Below are 22,573 nucleotides of genomic sequence, written 5' to 3'. Positions count from 1 at the left end.
ATTGTGAACACCACAGCAGGGTTTTTTATACTTTCCTTAGTTTAAATAAGATTTGGTCCAGGTGATCACCTAATCAAGCACATTAAGTGGAATGAGGTGTACTCTGGAATTCAATTGACACTGGAATTTTAATGGCTGTCGGACATGTAGAGAAGCTGATTTTTTATAAAACTATGAAGTGGTCTCTTAATTTTTGGCAGAGCTACAGTATATATACTGTGGTGTAGTGACCACTGTGACCGCTAGGGGGCGCTGTGTGGATGTCCCAAGAGAGAATGAGTGGCGGAATCTTGAAGGATCGTTATGTATCTCAAGGTGAGTGGCCTTTGAGATGGAGACTTGTGTATGTGTGTTGATCAGCAGTGATATTGCTGAGGTGGTGTTTCAATGTGTCAGGGAGAAGTCTCCAGGTAACTAGAGTGACGGGCAGACCTAGTTACCTACAAACCCACCCAGGGGGTGTGTTTAGTACACTATAGTAAAAGACTGTGAGTGGGTCAAGGGCCTGTGATTAGGTCATAGTCACGTGACCCGGTGGGCGTGACTACGGACCATATATGGTGGCCAGGGTAGGTCACAGGTGGTGAATGCTGGGACCTGGTTAGTCCAGTGTGGAAGGTCCTGCTGAGATGGAGCTTCCTGGCTAACAGCCTGTGAAGTGGCTGTGAGTAATGGCGACGTGTGCCTATTAGTTCCCTGGAGGGAATGAACGTGTGCAGCATGGTGAAGCAGCATGAGGAAACCCTGACAGGGTGAGAACTTGGGGCTAGGAAGCCTGTGCCTTGAACATTGCCTAACTTATGACTATAGGATAACAGAGGGAAACTCTGTAATGGACGCTATGCTGTTTTGTTTTCTGTTGCTGTGATGGTTTATGATGCTGAATAAACCGAAGGGATTATGATTGTTTTGTGAAAAAACCCGTGCTGGATCTGGTTTTGTGGCTGCAAGCGAGTGATCCCCCTACTTGAATGACAGCACTACCTCACAATACAATATCTCTCTCTCTCTCTCTCTCTCTCTCTCTCTCTCTCTCTCTCTCTCTCTCTCTCTCTCTCTCTCTCTCTCTCTCTCTCTCTCTCTCTCTCTCTCATTTATATATATATATATTATATTTTATATATACATTTTAACTGTAACCTTAGGATACTCTTATGCAGAGATGGACTTTAGGAAACATGCGAATATTCTCTTCTGAAACTAGTAAAATCTATTAGACTTAATATATATATATATATTAATGATCTTGTTATTCTACAGGGCGGCCGAGACCAAAGTGATTATGTTGATGATTCACTTGCCAAGCAGGATGCCAAGGTATGTGTTTTTGTGTAAGCGCATGATTCTTACTGCAACTAGTCTTGATTGGGTGATCTAAACTTATTTATATATCGATTTATAGTGAAAGGATAGTAAGAAGCTAAATGGATTTTGCATATCCTCCTCTATATGCCAAAGTGGCACGATCGTGATCTCTCTTCATTACAGTGACCATTGTGTAAGATGCCCATTATGATGAGTTGGGTGTCTTGGGTTTCAGCAGCTGGACCTGTACTGATCAGTAAAGGCCATCAATGACCTCAGTGTAGTGCTTAACATCTACATAAAAACCATGTCATTGGCTGATTCTTGATCAATCCAGTTTTATCAAAACTGAAGCGGATACAATTGACTTCAGTTTTTCCCTAGAATTCCAATTTATCGTTGTCCGGAATACATGGGTTTAAAAATGACTTAGTTCAGCAATTAGTTTATCCAATGTTTGATCCAAAAGAAGCCAAAACAACCGCTTTTAAGTAGACAATTTTGCAAGTCAAGGGTAATGAAGGGCAGAACGGATGCCAACAGTTCTGCCACCAGGGTACATTCTGGGAGGAATATATTATATTCAGACTTGCTTTGTTCTTCATGGGGTAAAGTACACCTAACCAAAATGCAATACAGTAGAATATGCTGTGTACAGATACTAAGGGTGAGGGGTATTAGTGAGAATGCAATGAGAATTAAATGGGTTGTAACTAACTAAGAAAAATGGGCAAAAGAGAAACACCGGAAAAAAATAAAACAAAGCAATACTTGCCTGTAATATCCCTTACAGCTTCGCTGCTACTGTTGAGGTGTGTGTGTGTGTGTGTGTGTGCTGCTGGTCTTGGTTTACTGTCCGGCAGCAATGACCTCTGTAGACAATCACTGATCTGAGTGATCACCCAATTGGGGTCAGTGATTGGCTGCAGTGGTCACATGTTTGCAGCACAGTAATCCAGGAGGACCTGGAGTGACAGGAGATTAACAGGTACAGAATACTTGTTTTAGTGCTTTTTTTTTTCCCTTTCTGCCAGTTTGTTGTTTGTATTTTTTCATTGTGGATAGCCCCTTTTAAAAATATGCAGGTAGAATATCTAATCATTTAATGTGGGCTCAACATCAGTAAAACAATACAAGATACTCCACATAAGCCGATTACATCTACATATAGGCTGAAGTGTGAGTCTAACCTCCAATTATTCCCCAGTGCTGCTCCTGTCAGAACTGTAAAGTCTAAAATAAACTGCAGGTTTCACATGGATAATCCCAAGCCATCTGCAAAATGTCTGAGACCTGTGATGGGTTTGTGAAGACAGCAGGATTCATTCTTTTGTTCTGCTTTAAAAAAAAAATCGTCCCTTTCTGACCCGTTTCTTGCTGCTATATTTTCATTCATTGTTGTTCCACGGCTTATTCTCCCTGTACAGACGCACGCTGAGCGTTCACCCTCCCCCCTCGCAAGGGAACACTGCCTTCCTTTCAGCTCGGTCCATGCTTTGTACTTGTGCGTCTTTTAACACCTCAGGTGGAATTTTCCGTAGGTTATGAATGTCCTAGTATTCATTTTTTTTTTTTTTATTTATTTATTTATTTTTTTAATTGTTTAAGATTCACTTTGTTTTTCTTTAGGAAGATCTTTATGGATTTTGTTTCTATCACAGCTGCGGTTTAGCAGTGTAATGGGGAACAATAACTTTGGCTGAGCTCATGTTAATGCCTGCTATTAAATATTTATCAGTTATTTTCCTGTAATTTCTGCAGAGAGGATACTTACAAATGTCTGTAATTGGCATCCATGTATACAGTGCATTTATTCCCGTGTTTTTTTTTTTTTTTTTTTTTATGCATCCTTATGGTTCTTAAGCCAGGAATGTAACAGTCCTGAGGATCCTCCTTATCGATTATTCATTGGGTGGGGGTAAGGTAGGGGGTCTGACTCCTGACACTCTCGCTGTCACATCTCCTTTTGAGACCTAATGCGACATCTTTTTCTGTCACCAGACACTGCCACATTGATTTTGTCTGTAATGTGTATTGCCTTGCTGTATGGGAGTGTGATGATGTCCAGCTGGAGTAATCAGCTTCCTGATTAAGCCAATTGTAACGCACCACACCCTACCAAAGCTCCCAGCTTACTGCTGGTAGCTGCCAGATGCAACTTGTTCTCGCTGTGGTTTGCTGTAGCTACTCCTCTACTCCTGTATTTTGGATTCGTATTCTGACCTCGATCCGTTTACTTACTATTCTTGCATCTTCTGATTATGTACCTTTTTACTGCATCCCCCTCGCCGCCTGGTCCTGACCTGGCAACCTGCCAGCCTGCATCACCAGCCAGCAGTCTACAGCATAGCCCCTGCCCTGGGGTTCCTGCTTAAGTCCAGGTTCCTGTACAGCAGTTAAAGTGTAAAGGTCAGATCAACACCTGGAACCGGGTAAATTGAGTCGCTAGTCTTAATCCTATCCATGATAGCCATTTTTAGAGCTGTCAGGTAACCACTGAGAGTCCCAGTATACCCAGCAAATGACTGAATGAAGTTTCATTCACTTCAGCATAGCTCCATCTCTTGGATTGCGGCTGTGCCTGCAACTATACTCAATACTATTCACTTTGGCAAGTGAATAGTATTGAGTTTGAACTACAGTACCAAGCACATCTGTTCAGCCACAGCACTGTACATGCAGTTGGAAACAGTAGAGGGGCCTTGGCTTTTCCATTTAGTTCAAGGGTTTATTACACTACCTTTTTTAGATTTGATCAAACAGGATAGGTAATCAGTATCTGATGAGTGGGGTTTGATACCTGGAACCCCCACTGATCAGCTGTTCTCAGTGCCGGCATTAGCCAGATATTTGAGCTGTGCAGTTCAGCTCCACAAATGCAATCAATGGTGTAGTGACCACTGCACCATACTGAATAGAATGACATCTCCGTTACCTTGCAGCGGCCACTACAAAGCTGTTGCGAATCTGAAAAAGCACAGCTCTGTCTACTAACCTGTGGTCGCAGCTTGCACTGACATCAGTTGACTAGTTAAGATGCTGGGCATCAGTCGGATACTGATTATTCTAAACTTACTGAAGCAGCACTCTAAATGTCAAGGAATCGTTTTAATGAACTAGGGATGGACCATACATGGAATTGACTAAATATTTAAATGTTGTGGTTTATGGTAAACTTCATTCTTGCTCATTACACTACTGTCATTGTGTGTCGGCTGGTGGGGAGAGTGGTCACTAATGTAATCGCTCTCCAAATCGTCGTGGGACAGCATGGATTAGCTGCACTTCGGACAGGTGAGGAATATGGTTTTTTTATTTTTTTTACGCGGGACAAGGGCTTCCATGGAATGCAGGGGCGGGCACAGACTGTAGTGGGCCCCTGTGCAAGAAATTTTTCGGGCCCCCCCATCCTTCATAGGGCAACAAAGTTATGTTAACATATAGATAGGTAATATATATAGGCACCCCCGTTTCCCTTTGTTTCATAATGCTCTCCCCCATATGCGGTTTACTTTTGGCATAGTGCTTCTCGCCCCATGTGGCCCCCCCAGTTTATGCTGCTTCTCCCCCTATGTGGGCCGCCCGATTCATGTTTCTTCCCCCCCCCCCCCCCCCCATGAGCCGTCCCATTCATGAGCAGCCAAGCATCTCCCCTGGGGCCCCCCATTCATGAGCAGTCATGCTTCTACCCAGGGCCCCCCCCCCATTCTTGAGCAGCCAAGGCCATGCTTCCCTTCTCCCCAGGCCAGGGGCCCCCCATTCATGAGCAGCCAGGCTATCATGCTTCAGATCTTCCCCAGGACGGAGCCCCCCAAAATCATGCCTGCGCCTCGGTCCCAGTCCCTCAGTCCTGCTCAGCTCTGGTAGTACTCTTACCTGGAGCAGGCAGGGCAGGCCAGACCAAGAGGACCCATCCATTCCACACTGTCCAGTGTCCGCACTCTGCACATTCCTGAACTGCTGCAGCATATGGGCAGTGGCAGGGCTGCCACTAGGAATTTCGGGGCCCCATACTGGGAAAATTTTCGGGGCCCCTGTAAGACTCCACCCCAGCCCCGCCTCCACCCTTCAAAATGTCTACAGTCCCACCGCCCTCTCTTGGAAAGCTCCACTTCTTACCAATCACACATTAACAGTTCCCATCACCAGATCACACATATAGCCAGCAGATTTTTTTTTTTTCACCAAAATATTTTTTAAGCCGCCATAACAACACTGCAGACACTTTTGGCCGAGCTCTACTGTAACCTATTAAATATTTGTTAAAATATGCAATGCAATTTAGGTACATTTGTATAAATTTTTCAGTTTTTAAAATGACCATTAATATCATACAATGGACAAATACCACCGCACCATGACCTGACACAATGTTACCACCACATAGTTACCTATAATTAATACCACATACAAGGAACAAATACCGCTACACCAGGACCAGACTATATATTACTACCACAGTGACCGAATAATATCACATACAAGGAACAAATACCACCGCACCATGACTAGACCACATAGTACCACCACATAGTGACCAAATAATAGCACATACAAGGGACAAATACCGCAACACCATGTCCAGACCACATATTACCACCACATGGTGACTGAATATTACAATACTGATCAGTAATAAAAAAATCAATACTATCGCCATAAGTGCCATTATATACAGGGGATCTGTACTTAATATCCAATGTCTGTGTACTGGTAATAGTGATTAATGACGACATACACAGGAGCTCTGTATATAGTATACAGTGTATAGTGTCAGTTTATAGGTAACACACTAACTCACCAGTGATGTCTCTAGGTAAAGTCCTTCATCCTTGCTTTTCATCTTTCATCAAGCACAGATCACCATAACTTCTTCCAGACAGGGCTCATCTCTGCAGGAAATAACAGTTATTTAGAGCTCCACTTGCAGAACACATTACTTATTTTTTTTCCCAACTTCTACATTACATCACATGAAAAAATGGCGACATAGTATCACTCTACACAGTAACAGGACCACCCCCTATTTAAAACAGTATACTCAAAAAATAAAATAAATACATCACTGCAGTAATAATATCCCTTAATTAGCCCCTATGGTGGTAATATCCCCCATCCTGGCCCCCCCCGTGTGTCTCATTCCTGGCTTCAGCCATAGGTTCTCTCATCCTGTCCTCATGAGTATCCATTCTGCCCCATATGATCTCCCCATCCTGCCCCATCTGTCTCCATCGTATCCATTCTGCCCCATGATCCTGCCCCCCCAGTGTCTCCAATCCTGCCTTCCCCAGTGTCTCCAATCCTGCCTTCCCCCCAGTGTCTCCAATCCTGCCTTCCCCCCAGTGTCTCCAATCCTGCCTTCCCCCCAGTGTCTCCAATCCTGCCTTCCCCCCAGTGTCTCCAATCCTGCCTTCCCCCCAGTGTCTCCAATCCTGCCTTCCCCCCAGTGTCTCCAATCCTGCCTTCCCCCCAGTGTCTCCAATCCTGCCTTCCCCCCAGTGTCTCCAATCCTGCCTTCCCCCCAGTGTCTCCAATCCTGCCTTCCCCAGTGTCTCCAATCCTGCCTTCCCCCCAGTGTCTCCAATCCTGCCTTCCCCCCAGTGTCTCCAATCCTGCCTTCCCCCCAGTGTCTCCAATCCTGCCTTCCCCCCAGTGTCTCCAATCCTGCCTTCCCCCCCAGTGTCTCCAATCCTGCCTTCCCCCCCAGTGTCTCCAATCCTGCCTTCCCCCCAGTGTCTCCAATCCTGACTTCCCCCCCCCCCCAGTGTCTCCAATCCTGACTCCCCCCCCCCCCCAGTGTCTCCAATCCTGACTTCCCCCCCCCCCAGTGTCTCCAATCCTGACTTCCCCCCCCCAGTGTCTCCAATCCTGACTTCCCCCCCCCCCCCCAGTGTCTCCAATCCTGACTTCCCCCCCCCAGTGTCTCCAATCCTGACTTCCCCCCCCCCAGTGTCTCCAATCCTGACTTCCCCCCCCCCCAGTGTCTCCAATCCTGACTTCCCCCCCCCCCCCCAGTGTCTCCAATCCTGACTTCCCCCCCCCCCCCCAGTGTCTCCAATCCTGACTTCCCCCCCCCCCCAGTGTCTCCAATCCTGACTTCCCCCCCCCCCAGTGTCTCCAATCCTGACTTCCCCCCCCCCCAGTGTCTCCAATCCTGACTTCCCCCCCCCAGTGTCTCCAATCCTGACTTCCCCCCCCCCCCCCAGTGTCTCCAATCCTGACTTCCCCCCCCCCCCAGTGTCTCCAATCCTGACTTCCCCCCCCCCCCCAGTGTCTCCAATCCTGACTTCCCCCCCCCCCCAGTGTCTCCAATCCTGACTTCCCCCCCCCCCCAGTGTCTCCAATCCTGACTTCCCCCCCCCCCAGTGTCTCCAATCCTGACTTCCCCCCCCCCCCCCAGTGTCTCCAATCCTGACTTCCCCCCCCCCAGTGTCTCCAATCCTGACTTCCCCCCCCCAGTGTCTCCAATCCTGACTTCCCCCCCCCCCAGTGTCTCCAATCCTGACTTCCCCCCCCCCCAGTGTCTCCAATCCTGACTTCCCCCCCCCAGTGTCTCCAATCCTGACTTCCCCCCCCCATTGTCTCCAATCCTGACTCCCCCCCCCCAGTGTCTCCAATCCTGACTTCCCCCCCAGTGTGTCCAATCCTGACTTCCCCCCCCAGTGTGTCCAATCCTGACTTCCCCCCCCAGTGTGTCCAATCCTGACTTCCCCCCCCAGTGTCTCCAATCCTGACTCCCCCCCCCCCCCAGTATCTCCAATCCTGACTCCCCCCCCGCCCCCCCCCCCCCAGTGTCTCCAATCCTGACTTCCCCCCCCCCCCCCAGTGTCTCCAATCCTGACTTCCCCCCCCCCCCAGTGTCTCCAATCCTGACTTCCCCCCCAGTGTCTGGCAGGATGTAGACACATGGTCCATGTGTCTCCATCCTGTGGGAAACATAATTAAATAAAAAGTTCTTACCTGGCGCGCTCCTGCTGGAAGATGCAGCTCCTGTGTGAGCTCAGCTAAAGGACCTGTGGTGATGTAATCGTCATGTGATCAGCTCTGCCCCCTGATCACATGACGATGGCGTCACCAGAGGTCCTCCAACGCTTCGGCGCTGCTCTCCTCTCCTCCTGCGCTCCACATGGCTAATCTGAAAACTGAATAATTAGCCATGTGGTGCAGGAGGCTGGAGGGGGGGCCCCCCTCTCCCCCGGGGCCCCGTTCAATGAACGGTCTGCACGGGCGGTAGGTCCGCCCCTGATGGAATGGGAATAAGGTGAGTTTAACTGTGCTTTTTAAATTAATTTGTAAAGCAGGGTATGGATTTTTATTTCAAATAAAGGACTTTGTAAAATAAAAAAAATGCCCTGAATAATCTATTGGGTTAGTAATTGAAAAGGCGTTGTATAGCCGCGTATCCATTACTATCCCGTGTGTTTGATGTCACCTAACGATACAAATGTGACATTAACCCCACTTGCCACTGCGACAAGGCAAGTGGGAAGAGCTGGACATATTGCCAGAATTGCCACATCTATTAAATGTGCCTTTTCTGGGCGTCTGTGGGCTATTTTTTTGGCTGGGGGACCAATATCCATGGCCTCTTACGAGCCTGAGAATACCAGCCCCCAGCTGCCTGCTTTAGCTTGGCTGGTTGTCAAAAATGGGCTGGACCCTACGCCGTGTAGTTTGTTGTTTGTTATTTTTGTTTTTTTTTTTTAGCACGGGCTGAATACTTCCATCAGTGGCACCTGCTCTTGCTGTTATTAGGGGCGTAGGCTGATGGGAGTACTATACTCTCATCAGCCGATGCCTCTGTGACCGAAGGTGACTGGTCAAAATCTTGCTGCCGATCAGGGCTGCTTGTGGTTCTTGCGGGGGAGCTGAACAAGAACTGTAACACTGATTTCCTGGAGAAGTCCATGTTCAGGGGCTGTGCCCGAACAGGTAGGTGTTCAGTATGGAACCGGTACTTTACTGTTCAGGTTTGCCCATCACTAAGGTTTTCAATCAGAATTTTCTGCTGCAAGTCCTGAATGTGTGCACATAACATACCCTTGATATTTTCTCTAGCTCTTATTCTACTTTGTCTCATATTGGAATTTTTAAAATTGAGAAATCCTGTAGATTAAGAAATCTGTGTTTCAGGAGCCCAGTCATTTCTTCCTCACGGTGTTTTGCAGTAAGATAACGAACTGCGTCAGAAACCTCTCTGCGAGACTGAACCTGAGAATAAACCCTGTGTTCTCTGCAGCATTTCTACAAAACTGACAACCATAGTGTGTTTTTTTTTTTTTTTTTTTTTTTTTTTTAATGGCCTCTATTGGTGTGGCCATGCATTGAGTGTGTAAAGAAAGTTATCAGGGACTTTTTTTCTCTTCCTCTGTGGGACTAAAACATTTATTGGCAGGTAGTTGCTAACTACCTGCCTGTTCTGCCCTGTGATCATCTCTTCCAACTCTGAGCTGTTGTGGACCACTCCTGCCACAGATTCCTTTGCTTTCTGTAGTCATGTTGACAGAGCAGTCCCTTCTCTTCCACTCTGTTAATGGGACGATGTTACTGCTGATGTCATGTTGATTGACAGCCCACTCCCCGCTGTGTTGGGTTGAGCTAGATGTCAATCCATATGACTTGGGCCATGACACCCCAAGGACAGAGCAGAGTGCAAGAGAAGGGACTGCACTGTTGATGTAACGTCACAGGAAACGGGAGAATCGCTGGCAGGAGCGGTGTGTGACTATTATCTGACGGGAAAGATTATTGTAGGGCAGCACAAACAGGTAGTTAACTAACTACTTGCCTATTACAAGTGCCATAGGGACTATTATTAAAAAAAAGAAAGTTCTGGATAACCCATTTAAGGATCTTGCAGATTAGCAAACACTGGAGTGACTGACTTTTTTTTTTTTTTTTTTCAAAACCTGGAAGTGCTGCATTTACTTTTCCAAAGCAGTTCTTCCTCCAGCAATGCACAGATAAGATGCCTCACTATTAGGACCCCCAGAGAAGGTGTTCTTTGTAACTACTCTTCCTTTTGGGATTCTGACTGAATTCCCTTTTGAATAGGCATAAAACTGGTTCTGTTCCGACTTCTCTTTACACAGAGCACCCTTGTTTGTAAGTGGTACATTGACCATGAACTCTGCTCATCTTGTTCCAGGACCTGTATGAAGCTGGTGAGAAGAAATGGGGAACAGATGAAGTCAAGTTTTTGACCATTCTCTGCTCAAGGAACAGGAGACATTTACTTAGAGGTAAAATATGTGCAGCTCTTATAACATGGCTTTGTTCCGCATTTCACTTCTTATCCCGGGAAATATTCAATTGTTTAATAGCTCATTCTTATGAATGCAAATAAACCAAATGAACCTCAAAATGCCACTGCCTTTTCTTTTTTTTTTTTTTCTCCTCGTTAACTTGTCCAGGAAAAAACAAGCAAGGCTAAATTGTAATTTTCATTCAAACCATTTATTTTACCATACAATGTCCAGACAAATGGGGAGGAAAAAAATCTAAAGAAACCCTAAGAAACAATGGTGGAATTGCGCTGTGTTATTAGGGTTGATCATGCTGTGCTGATTTCTCCAGAACAATGAGTACAGCAATACCAAACCTATATTTATCGATTGATAGTCTCACTATCTCTATAATATTATATATACTATATCCCAGGAGCATCATCTGAACACTGTCCAGAAAAGTGCAATGCTGGGAGCAACAAAGATCTTGCGCAGAACCCTCAAATTCACAGGCCTCTGGTAGAGGACCCGAGAATGAGAGGATGGAAAAAAAACAAAACCCACCCCCCCATTGGGGGTGAGAAGGAAGTGTGTGTGTGTGTGTGTGTGTGTGTGTGTGTGTGTGTGTTATATAGATTAGATAGATAGATATTTATTTATTTGGGACATGGTTAAATCAAATATTGACTTTTTACCTCATTTTAAATGATCAAAGGAGAAAAAAAAAAGTGAGATTTTTATTAAAAAATGTCCCCATCTGCCATGGTAACCCATTGGCACTAACAGAATACTGACTTGCTTGAGGACAATGGTCCCATGAACAGATGCACCACCAGAATGGGGCAACTTAAAGGGAACCTGTCATGTAGAAGGACCCAATTAATCTGCAGGCATATGGCGCTATGAAGCTGTTTGGACACAGTACCGACTGTGCGGCATCTAGGAGAAAATTGGCTTTATTCCTCCTGCCAGCACGGCTACAGTCATTGCTCACTATACTGTGAGTGGCGGGTGTAAGTGCGATGCCTTGCCATGTGCCAGGGTGTACTTTACAGCTGCCGCTCACAGTACAGTAAGCAATGACAATAGCTGCGCCTGCACACCTACATGACTGAACGTGGCGGTTCCCGGGTGGAATAAATGCTTTTGGCCTGTAGATTTAAGCCTATACATGAAGGTTAATATTATCTAACCTGATGGGTTCCCTTTAAACACCTCTGTCAGTGATTGCTGCTGTTTTAACCCCTTTAGCTCTGATTTGTTAGAAGCAGATGCTGGTTATATAATATAGCGAGCACCTGAGCTCCCACTGTACACTTGCACCCATAATAATGTCTGTGGTGGAAAGGGGTAAATGTCCACCCCTTTAATATCATGTTTGTAGGTACAAACATGGTGACTCCTTTCTTTTCACATCTTTTATATAGCTGTAGTATTAAAATATATTATAGCCAAAATTACGGGGTCCATGACTGTAAATAAAGCTTGCACACTTGCCAAAAATGGGGAGAAAATTAAAGGTATTTTGCAGTGTGTGTGGTAGTAGCCTTTAGCGCAGGGATGTCAAACTCAAATACAGGGCCCAAATTAGAAGCTTGGGATAAAGTCGCAGGCCAACCTTTAATATTTTATTAAAAAAAAGTCTACAATTTGAAGTTTTTCCTGATAAAATATAGTAACTAACTTTTTCATATGAAAACAAACTTAAAGGGATTTTCCCATGAACAAAGTACATTTTACTCCCACCTCCTTCAATCCCCTGCCACAGAATGAGTCTCCAACTACAATCCCCACACAGCCCTCCATGCAGTATAAGGGGCTGTGCATAAAACGTAATTTCAGCTGTATTGGCATCTAGCATTCCGATTCTAGTTGAAAATGCAGTGCCGGGCGGGCCAGATATCCCTGCCCTGCTGGTCAGATTTGTTCGGCAGGCCAGATATCCCCGCCCTGCTGGTCAGATTTGTTCAGCGGGCCGGTGTGAGACATGTGCTTGAGCACAGCTACGGCTTTCTCCCAGTGCTAGAACCTGGCCTGATGGCAGTAATCTACCCCTGTGTCTATACAGGGGATTTAGAGCTTTGATGAATTCTCGGCACAATCATTGTACTAGGTCAAAGATAAACTCCACTATTAAATGGATTTTCTAGCTTGTGTGCTCAGCTTTAACTTAACTATTTCCTCTGTGCCGACTCTAGTGTTTGATGAATACAAGAAAATTTCAAAGAAGGAAATTGAGGCCAGTATCAAGTCTGAGATGTCTGGTAACTTTGAAGATGCTCTCCTGGCTATCGGTACGGTATTGATCATACTGTTGTCTTTATCTATAGAAATAATTTATAATATGTGTATATATAATCTCATGTTAAAATCACATTGCAATCGGATGGTAAGTGTTAAAAAAAAAAAAGGATTGAACTCCACGAAAATAGTGACACTCATCCAACTTTTCAGGAACAAAATCTGACCAATTTTAAACTCTAGTGGGACCCTGGCCTAACACGATTGCATGGTGTCGTTTTGATGAACTACCTGTATTCTGTGTTGGAGATCCAGCAAGACTCAAGATGCCGAGCTCTGTATAACCGTGCCAACATTAACCGCTTGATGAAAAATGCAAACGGGAAGCTGACAATCGGTGGTGGGGGCGGGTTTACACCGATTAGCCTGACTGGCCTACACATGACACCTAGTCCTTCACTGATAATCTCCTCCTGATGAAACACTAATTGTGTTGAAACTACACCAAGCTGCTGAGCAAATGACCTTCTTTAATCAGATTTTCTGCTCCTACGTTATTTGCAGATTTAACCCCTTAACGACTGCCGATATGCCTTTGAACGGCTGCAGTTAAGGGTACTTAAACCCCAGCGCCGCTTTTTTAACGACGCTTAAGGTTATAGCGCCCCCCAGCATCGGAATTTCTCCAGGGGACCCTATCACAGTGATCAAAATAAAACAGAAATAGTAAATCAACCCCTTTATCACCGCCTTAGTTAGGGAAAAATAATAAAATACAAAAATGTATTTATTTCCATTTTCCCGTTGGGGTTGGCAGGTTTCCACTGTTTAAGCACAACAGGGGCTCTCCAAATGCGACATGGTGTCTGATCTCAGGACAAATTGGACAACAACTTTTGGGGTGTAATTTCTCCTTTTACCCTTGGGAAAATAAAAAAAAAAAAAAAGATTGGGGGCTAAAAAATCATTTTTGTGGAAAGAACATTATTTTCACGGCTCTGCGTTATAAACTTCTGTGAAACTCACCACACATCTAGATAAGCTCCTTGGGGGGGGGGGGGGTCTAGTTTCCTAAGTGGGGTCAATTGTGGGGGATTTCTACTATTTGGGCACATCAGGGGCTCTGCAAACGCAACATGACGCCCGCAGACCATTCCATCAAAGTCTGCATTCAAAAACGGTGCTCCTTCCCTTCCGAGCTCTGGCATGCGTCCAAACAGTGGTTCACCCCACAATATGGGGTATCGGCGTACTCAGGACAAATTGCACAACAACTTTTGGGCACCAGTTTCTCCTGTTACCCTTGGGGAAAATAAAAAATTGTGGGGGGAAAAAAAATGTTTATTTTCATGACTCTACATTATAAACTTTAGTGAAACACCTTGTGGGTTCAAAGTGCTCACCACACATCTAGATAAGTTCTAGTTTCCAAAATCGGGTCACTTGTGGGGTGTTTCCACTGTTTAGGCACATCATTTTTTTTTAATGTGGTTTTGAGCACCTTGAGGGGTGCATTTTTTAGAATGGTGTCACTTTTGGGTATTTTCTGTCATGTACACCCCTCAGTGACTTCAAATGTGATGTGGTCCCTTAAAAAAAAAAAAAAAAAAAAAAAAAAAAAAAAAATGGTTTTGTAAATTTTGTTGTAAAAATAAGAAATTGATGGTCAACTTTTAACCCTTATAACTTCCTAACAAAAAAAATTGTTTCCAAAATTGTGCTGATGTAAACTAGACATGTGGGAAATGTTATTTATTAACTATTTTGTGTGACATATCTCTCCGATTTAAGGGGATAAAAATTAAGTTTGAAAATTGTGAAGCTTTTAAACGTCTCCATATTTCCGTTTTTTTCATAAATAAACGCAAGTCTTATTGAATAAACTTTATCAAACTTTAACATAAAATACAATGTCACGAGAAACCATCTCCGAATTGGTGGGATCCGTTAAAGCATTCCAGAGTTATAACTTCATAAAATGACAGAGGTCAGAATTGTAAAAATTGACCTGGTCATTAAGCTGCAAATTGGCTCACTAAGGGGTTAAATAGCAAGAACCTGTTGAGTCTCTACTGGATTATCTTTGCGTTATGACCTTCCTTTTAATATAGCACCGCCTCGTGGTCAGTGTACAGGAGCTGAATGATAGTGGTCATACATGCTCAGACACTCTCCCTATAGTCAATCAAGTGTCTGCTTAGTAACCCTTTCTTCACTGCAGAGCAGTCAATAGAATTGACTTTCTACCCCATTTCCCATTTGTATTACTCTGGGGCACTTGGCTGGAGGTAGACTGACTGAGCACGTGTGACCGGAATCCTTCAGCTCCTTAGATGAACCTGCACATTGCTGTACACTTTGACCACCAGGTGGTGCCTTATTAAGGAGGAGGTCATAACCCTTTACTGGAGTTCTTTATTTTTTATGGCATACTAATTTATGATTTATACAGAGAATATGATGAGTTGGGCTAGTTTCACACTAGCGTTTATGAGCGCAGCGACGGCCTGCGCACGGCCGCCGCTAAGCCCCGCCCCTGCCGCACCGCCACCGGTACCTCCGCCCACGGCGCATGACGCTGCATGCGCCCTGCGTCCCCTATCTTTATCACTGGGGGCACAGGCCGTGCGCAGTATGCGTTTGGCGGCGCATGCGTCCTTTTGACGGTGCGCCGACCTGCGCCAAACGCAACCTGCTGCAGTTTGGTTGCGTCGGCGCACCGTCAAAAAGGCGCATGTGCCGCCAAACGCCTACTGCGCACGGCCTGCGCCCCCTGTGATAAAGATAGGGGACGCAGGGCGCATGCAGCGTCATGCGCCGGTGGGCGGAGCTACCGGCGGGGGCGGGGCTTAGCGGCGGCCGTGCGCAGGCCGTCGCTGCGCTCATAAACGCTAGTGTGAAACTAGCCTAAGCTGCTCGAAGACTAAATCAGCAAGTATTTTTTTTTCCCAGCTTTTATTGTGTATAAATGATTAACTATTTTTGTAGTTCTGTTATTCCTGTGCTTTTCGCTTTGTCATTACACCATACTGTGACATCACTGTGCATATTTCTGCCATACTGGGCAATATAATTTGAAACATAACCTTTTCTTAATGGCTTCATGTTGATCATTACTTCTGTAGTGTGACGTCACTTTGTGCATTGTTCCATTCTGCCCCCATAAAATAACTTTATCCTATTAATCACCCACATTTCCTGATGTATTAAGCCCACAGGAGAGATTTTTGTATGGTGGCAATGCAGTATTGTAACTACTAGGGAGCAGAGGGTGTGGTCGCCCTGGGACGTGCGCTCATGGGGACATCCAGAGCTAAGCCACCTTTAACTGTATTGACGAGCACACCATTTTCATATAGGTAAAGGCGTCTTCCCACACACGGTACATTTTAAATAACAGATCTTGGAATAATTAGATGTGTACAAATAAAATGCTCCTGTGCTGAGATAATCTTATACATGTGCCCCTGCTGTGTACTGTGTAATGGCTGTGTCTGACCGTACAGGGACATGGTCTGATCATACCACAGCTCCTGGGCAGGGGAGCAAGCAAAAGAGTACTCTGTGTATTCAGGTGCTGGGGGGGGGGGGTTGGGGGCTTTGACTTGGTGGACATTATTTTATATTAAGTGGTCACTTAAAGGGGAATCTGTCACCCACCCAGGACCTATATGACCTACTTAATATGGGCGCACAGGTGACAGAAATGTTACACTAGTCCTACCTGTATGCCTCATATTAATGGCCTTGTTGCTGAAAAATCTTATATTGTTTTTGTTTCTTCCAGGATCCGTGGCGTGCGGTGCATGGAAGAAATCCCTGCCTCCTCTCCTCATTGTAGTAATTACCCCCCCCCCCCCCGTCAGCGTCATTTGTGGCCCCAGAATCCTGCGCCCTGCACTCCCTCCACTATATGTATCTCTTCCTCCCTTCTGTGAAGAATATTTAGAATTGAGAGTACCTTCTGTGATCACTGCATTTATGGATGTTCTGCATTGGCGGCTTCCGCTCCAGTGACCACCTTGTGTGTACGTGCCGACAAGATGCTCTCCCCACTTCCTCCCTGCATAGTCATCACCACCATGTACACGTTTCCTAGCGATGACTGTGCAATGAGGAAGTGGGGAGAGCATATTATCGGCGCGCACACACCGGAGTTCACGGTGACTAGCCGGCACAGAAGATCCATGAATGCAGTGCCGATAGAAGGGGAGGATGAGGTACGTATTACTGAGGGAGTGCAGGGCGCAGGCGCGGGATTCTGGGGCCATAACAGACGCTGATGGGAGTGAGCAAGTATAATTAAGACAGGAGGCAGAAATTTCTTCTACGCCCTGGAGTCTGGATGTAGTCATTAACATATAGACAGAGAATATGACATATCTCAGCAGCAAGACCATATATATGAGGCATACAGGTAGGACTCGTGTAACATTTCTATTACCTGTATGCCCATATTAATAGGGTCGTATACGTCCCAGGAAGTGACCGATTCCCTTTAAGATGCATTAATGTTTTATAGGGGCACTCTGAGTATTGTGGACGTCAAAGGGCCAAAATGTGGACACGGTTTTGTAGGGAATTTGTACAAGGTATTCCTTTTTTAGGGGGCAATTTTAACATCTAGAGTGCACAAAGTAGGCTAATTTAGTTTGAGCCAGTTGGGATGGATGGCGAAGGTGTTGGAGATGTGAAGTCAAATGTGTCTTTGTAATCTCTGCAGCCGAGTTGTGTCTGGAGTAGTTGTCATGTTGGTCTGGGCCAAATTGAAAAATTAACGACCCCATCAGAAAGAGCGTCCGGTGTAAGCCACTATAACTGTACTGTACTCGTACATGTTCTGTACGACTGGTATGTACCGCTGTCGCCATATGGCGGTAATCTCAATGTGCCACCATAGTTGTAATCAGGGTTACTGGTTAGGGGCTCACTCAGACGTTTCATCCCCTGAGCCTGCGGCTATGGATAACGTGCTTTTCACCATTACCCAGGCATAGGAATTGTGTTTGTAACCTGTGCCTTTTTTTTTTTCTTTTCATTTTGCAGTAAAATGCATGAGAAATAAACCCACTTACTTTGCTGAGAGATTATATAAATCCATGAAGGTGAGTTGTTCTTGGCTAAATGGAAGCTTTTATTGCATCTAACAAATCCATACATGAGATCAATAATAATTCCTCTAGGGATTCTAACCAGTGAAATCCTCACCTTTATACACTATACAGAGCCATAAATGATTATGAACTATGGCTGCCGCATGTTGCACAGGATACAAGTTCTTCTGGCAAGTCTTGGGCTACGGTCACACTATCAGTATTTGGTCAGTATTTTACCCCAGTATCTGTAAGCTAAAACCAGGAGTGGGTGATAAATCCAGAAGTGGTGACGGGTTACTATTGTACTTTTTCCTCTGATTGTACACCAAAATAGGAGGGGAACAAATACTAACGTGTGACCGTAGCCTCGTCAGAAGACTGAATTCTGGGATCTTTGCAACTGGTGATGTCACCGTGGACTAGATATACCCTTATTTTACAAGTGATGGACGTTGTGCAGCCAGTGAATGGAACATTTAGGCTGTGTGCCCACGTTGCGTTTAAGCGCTTCCGCAGCGCTTTTAGAGAAGCGTTTCTGCTGCGGAAACGCTTAAGAAAAGCATCTAATGTAATAGAATGGAAAGCACACATGTTGTGCTAATGGTGTGTTTTTTTCCGCTGCGGAAACTCTTAGCGATTCCGCATACATACACTAATTGCAAAAACGCATAGCAAAACGCTTGACAATCTCGCGTCAAAAAGCGCATGCGTTTTCCCTGGCAAGGGCATGCGTTTCTGCTCAGGAAAAAACGCTTGAAAAACACTACGTGGGCACATAGCCTTAAGGTTCGCTCATGCTTTTTTTTTTTTTTTTTCTTTTTTTTTCTCACATTTGTCATCCAATTTTTATTTATTTATTTTTTTGGCAGCTATTAATCATTTACAGGACCATTTACCGCTTCCTATGCTAACAAATTGTGATGTATCCATAGAAATCGGATGCCATATTGACGTTCTACATAGCATGCATTTTTTTTTTTTGGAGGGGGTTACTCACTCCTCAAGGAGATTCGGCATGAGTAAACAGTGGGAGCAGGCTGCAAGTGCATCCGATAATCTGGTCATGTGCACCTACACAAGTCTATGGATGCATGTGAAACATCAGACTGCACGCTGATGTCATCCAAGCACAGTCTGATTATCGCTCGCGGACACAGAGTGGAGAAGATTAAGTTCTCGGTCTTCTCCATGCCTATGATAGAATTCTCTGGCATGAGAGAGTTGTATCACCAGAAGATGACGCTCTGCTCAAACCCTGTTTGATCTGTTAATTGTCCCGATTCTCTCACATTAGAGATCAAGTGCTCGTCTGACCTCCGCTTCAGAATTGGGTCATGTTCACATGGTCAGCGTTTGGTCAGTATTTTACATCAGTATTTGTGCACCACTTCTGCATTTTTTTACTCCCGCTTGGTTTTTGGCTTATGTGTTTCTATCATACATGAGTATTGTCGAGTGCCGCCAGCATCCATTCAGATTAGTAGTCGCCCTACAGATTTTAATGGGTGCCATGCCGTTCCTCATTTTTTTGGCTTTTTGAAGCTGTCCCCCCTTCCCACAGGGATGGGAGCAGATTATGGGGGCTGCTTTTTGCGATGACCTTCCGTGAGTAAGAAAAAGTAACAGGACAAGGCTTTAACGAATGTGACTGACGCCGTGTAAGACCTGTCACATAATGAATGCTTATTTAGAGTACTTATTTTGTGGTTATAAATATTAATGAGTGTCACCTATTAAGATCCGGAATAAATTAGATGTGTGAAGTTTTTGATAAAGGTTAGGATGAGGCTGGAGAAATATGACTGGATAAAAATAAATGCCGGTAATCCTTTTTTTTTTTTTTTTTTTTTTTTTCTTTCCCTTTCGGTCATCTGTCAGTTTGCCGCCTTCTCCCAGGAGGGATGTGCTGTCTGGCATACTATCCTGGTACAGCCTGGGTATCTTTCTCACTTGCTGAAGGATTTGCTCTTTTTAAGTTCCAGTGAAGCTGAACCACAAGTGACAAATGAGCGGAGAAGTGGCAGCTCTGCTCGGCATTCATTACTGCTCTCCTGTCTGCGCAGAGACGAAGGAGAGCCAGCGAGGTGCATGGAGGGACGAATAATGGATGAGAAATTAGTCAGTGGAGATTCAGATGTATGACAGGGGGTGTGCAATATTTTGGATGGAAGATTTTATTTTTTCCTACTTAAATTCGATCACTGAGCAGAAAAATAAAACTGAATTGAATATCTGAAGTGGATCTGCAGCTTGATTTATAATGTATTAACTCTGACACTTGCGCTTCCCACATGTGTAATATTAGCGCTGCTCTGGATTCATCTTCACACCAGTGTAAAGATGAAAAATGGGAACTATTTATCACACATGTATGGGATAGGTGATAATTTATAGGTCGGTGGAGCCAGAACAGGGCATTTTTTTTCCCTGTTACAATAGAGCGACATTGCAGATGCTTAACCACAACTCTTATGTATGCGGCTGCCAGAACTAACCAAAGCCCCCCAGGGAATGAATAGAGGGGCCATCGTGCATGCACACTGCCGAATAGCATCTCTGCTCCTACATCAGCCCATTGACCAGGGGTGCCCAGACTTTCACATGCCACTTTATGCATGACTTTGTGCTGTGGAAATCCACACAAAAGTATCTAATACGGCAGCATTATTTCTAAGCAAAAAATCAGCAAAATGTACCGTAATTACCAGTTCTTCCTTTTTAATGGGTTTATTTCTAAAACGTTCTAGAACCAACATTAGTATTTGGGTAAAATTTAACCTAATGCCCCCATACACATGCTTTTATGCTCTTTATGCAACCTACACTATGTTCTAAGAGACTCCTATAATAATCCAGGACTCATTACATGTATGTGCTCCCATCACAGGGTCTGGGCACTGACGACGACACGCTGATCAGAGTAATGGTCTCTCGCTGTGAAATTGACATGTTAGAAATTCGCTCGGAGTTCAAGAAGTTGTATGGAAAGTCACTGCACTCTTTTATCAAGGTGAGAGCCCTAAACTGTGGCACAAAGGATGCCGTATTGGTCAGAGCATGAAACGCCATGTCATAGTTGGTTATGTCATATCATTACTAGATGTATCAATGTGTCAATCACCGTTCTGAACACACCTAGTTGAAGTTTCCCACCATTTCATAAACTTCCAAACAGGGCATATGTTCAAATCCCTTCTTGTTCAGGGAGCGTACCTACTGTAGTCACAGAAACAAGATGGTGACCATTCTACCATTATACTGCTAAATGATTGGCGGCTCTTTACATGGTAAGTTTAAAAGGAACTTGTCATGTCTCAAAATCCTATTAACTTGCATACATGGGTTTCCAAAGCTGTGCGGCCATTGCACTGAAAGCCCAGATACTGGAAGGAAATTAATTTTATTCCTCCCGGCAGCCTCTGGCTAAATCATAGAGGCTTCAGTCACTGCTCAGTACATAGTGAGTGGTGACTGTAACCACACCGCAGCACTGACAGCCAGCACATCAGTACAGAGACGGTTGTCTCCCTGGCGGGGCGCGGTCACAGCCGCCGCTCACTATGTACTGACCGGTGATTGAAGCCGCACCTGTATGACTGAAAGTCTGAGGCTGCTGGGAAGAACAAAGTTTAATTTTCTCCCTGTAGCTGGGCTTTCAATATGGGAGCCGGGCAGCTTTGGAAAGCTATTTAACCTGCAGATTAACCTCGTACTGTATATTCAGGTTAGTAGCGTTTTGGGGCCCATTTATAAGAGCTGATATTTTGGCAAAGGGCGTTTATTAAAACATTTGTTCTCTGATCGTCAGCTACTGAAAATATGCAGTCACCCAACTAATGAGTAAAATGCTTATTTATTGGATCGCTCATGCTGGCATTAATATCATTGTTCTGATTACACCGCATTGTGCTGTCAAGATGTGCTGCCAATAAATATAATATTTTGTGTGCGCGGATCGATAATATTAACAATCCTTCTGTGCGCAACTATTGTTGGTCTAAACGGGCATCAAGAGTGCCGAGCGGCTTGTACATAGCCCGTCAGCGGTTATTTAACATCCTTGGTCAGCTTATCGAAATCTTCCTCAAATCTGATGTGCAAGGCAAAAGCATTAAGAAAAAGTGCAGCACGAGAGAAGTTTTAAAAAAGGGAAAATGATTAACCATAGGTATTTGTCTTAGGTGTATATATAGGTTGCAAGAATGATGAGAGAAGTGGTTTGCTTGAATGGAGGAAAAAGTAGAAGCATTGATATATTAGAGGGTGACCAGCCTGCTTGTGTTTTCATGGTTTATAGAGCATGATGTTCTGACATTTCGCTTTGCTTTCCAGGGAGACTGTTCTGGAGATTACAGGAAGGTTCTCCTGAAACTTTGTGGAGGGGAAGACTAAATTAATCTACAATATTCCCAAAATAACATCTTCGAAGACGAAGAGATCGCATCTCATGTGCTTATCAATCGTGTGTTGCTCGCAGGAAAAATATCTACTTTTTTTATGATTCCAATAGATCACTAACAGTCTACTGTTTAATTAAATATACATTTTTACATTTACTGCTGAGTATTTCCCGATGCTTATTAGGATCCGTAACTATTCATATTTCATTGTATGTAATGATTGGGCCGCTCTGTTCTTGTAAGAGACATCTCCATCCCACCCATCATATAAAGTAAAGAAATCAAAAAATGGCTTAAAAAGGCA

At 44.7% G+C, this 22,573-nt stretch overlaps 1 protein-coding gene across 3 annotated transcripts in view; it reads left to right on the top strand.

Annotated features, from left to right (window-relative positions):
- Nucleotides 1–22,573, top strand: part of ANXA4 (annexin A4) — a 121,870-nt gene extending 99,297 nt beyond the window's left edge. The window contains exons 8-14 of one of the 3 annotated variants that reach the window (XR_012230989.1): nt 1,261–1,317; nt 10,454–10,547; nt 12,731–12,826; nt 17,820–17,878; nt 19,748–19,953; nt 20,757–20,879; nt 22,202–22,573. Coding sequence is in view for 1 of the 3 variants with exons in the window: in XM_073569096.1 (XP_073425197.1) it covers nt 1,261–1,317; nt 10,454–10,547; nt 12,731–12,826; nt 17,820–17,878; nt 20,757–20,879; nt 22,202–22,261 (489 nt within the window). In the remaining 2 variants the exon portion in view is untranslated. The remainder of the gene's footprint in view (nt 1–1,260; nt 1,318–10,453; nt 10,548–12,730; nt 12,827–17,819; nt 17,879–19,747; nt 19,954–20,756; nt 20,880–22,201) is intronic. The other 2 variants (XR_012230990.1, XM_073569096.1) reach the window with 2 other exon arrangements.

This window comes from Dendrobates tinctorius, unplaced genomic scaffold, assembly GCF_039654945.1.
Source record: "Dendrobates tinctorius isolate UK_male_01 unplaced genomic scaffold, ASM3965494v1 ptg000022l, whole genome shotgun sequence".
Classification (NCBI taxonomy): Eukaryota; Metazoa; Chordata; class Amphibia; order Anura; family Dendrobatidae; genus Dendrobates; species Dendrobates tinctorius.
Note: the sequence above shows the minus strand (reverse complement) of the source record. Positions and strands in the feature narration are given on the sequence as shown.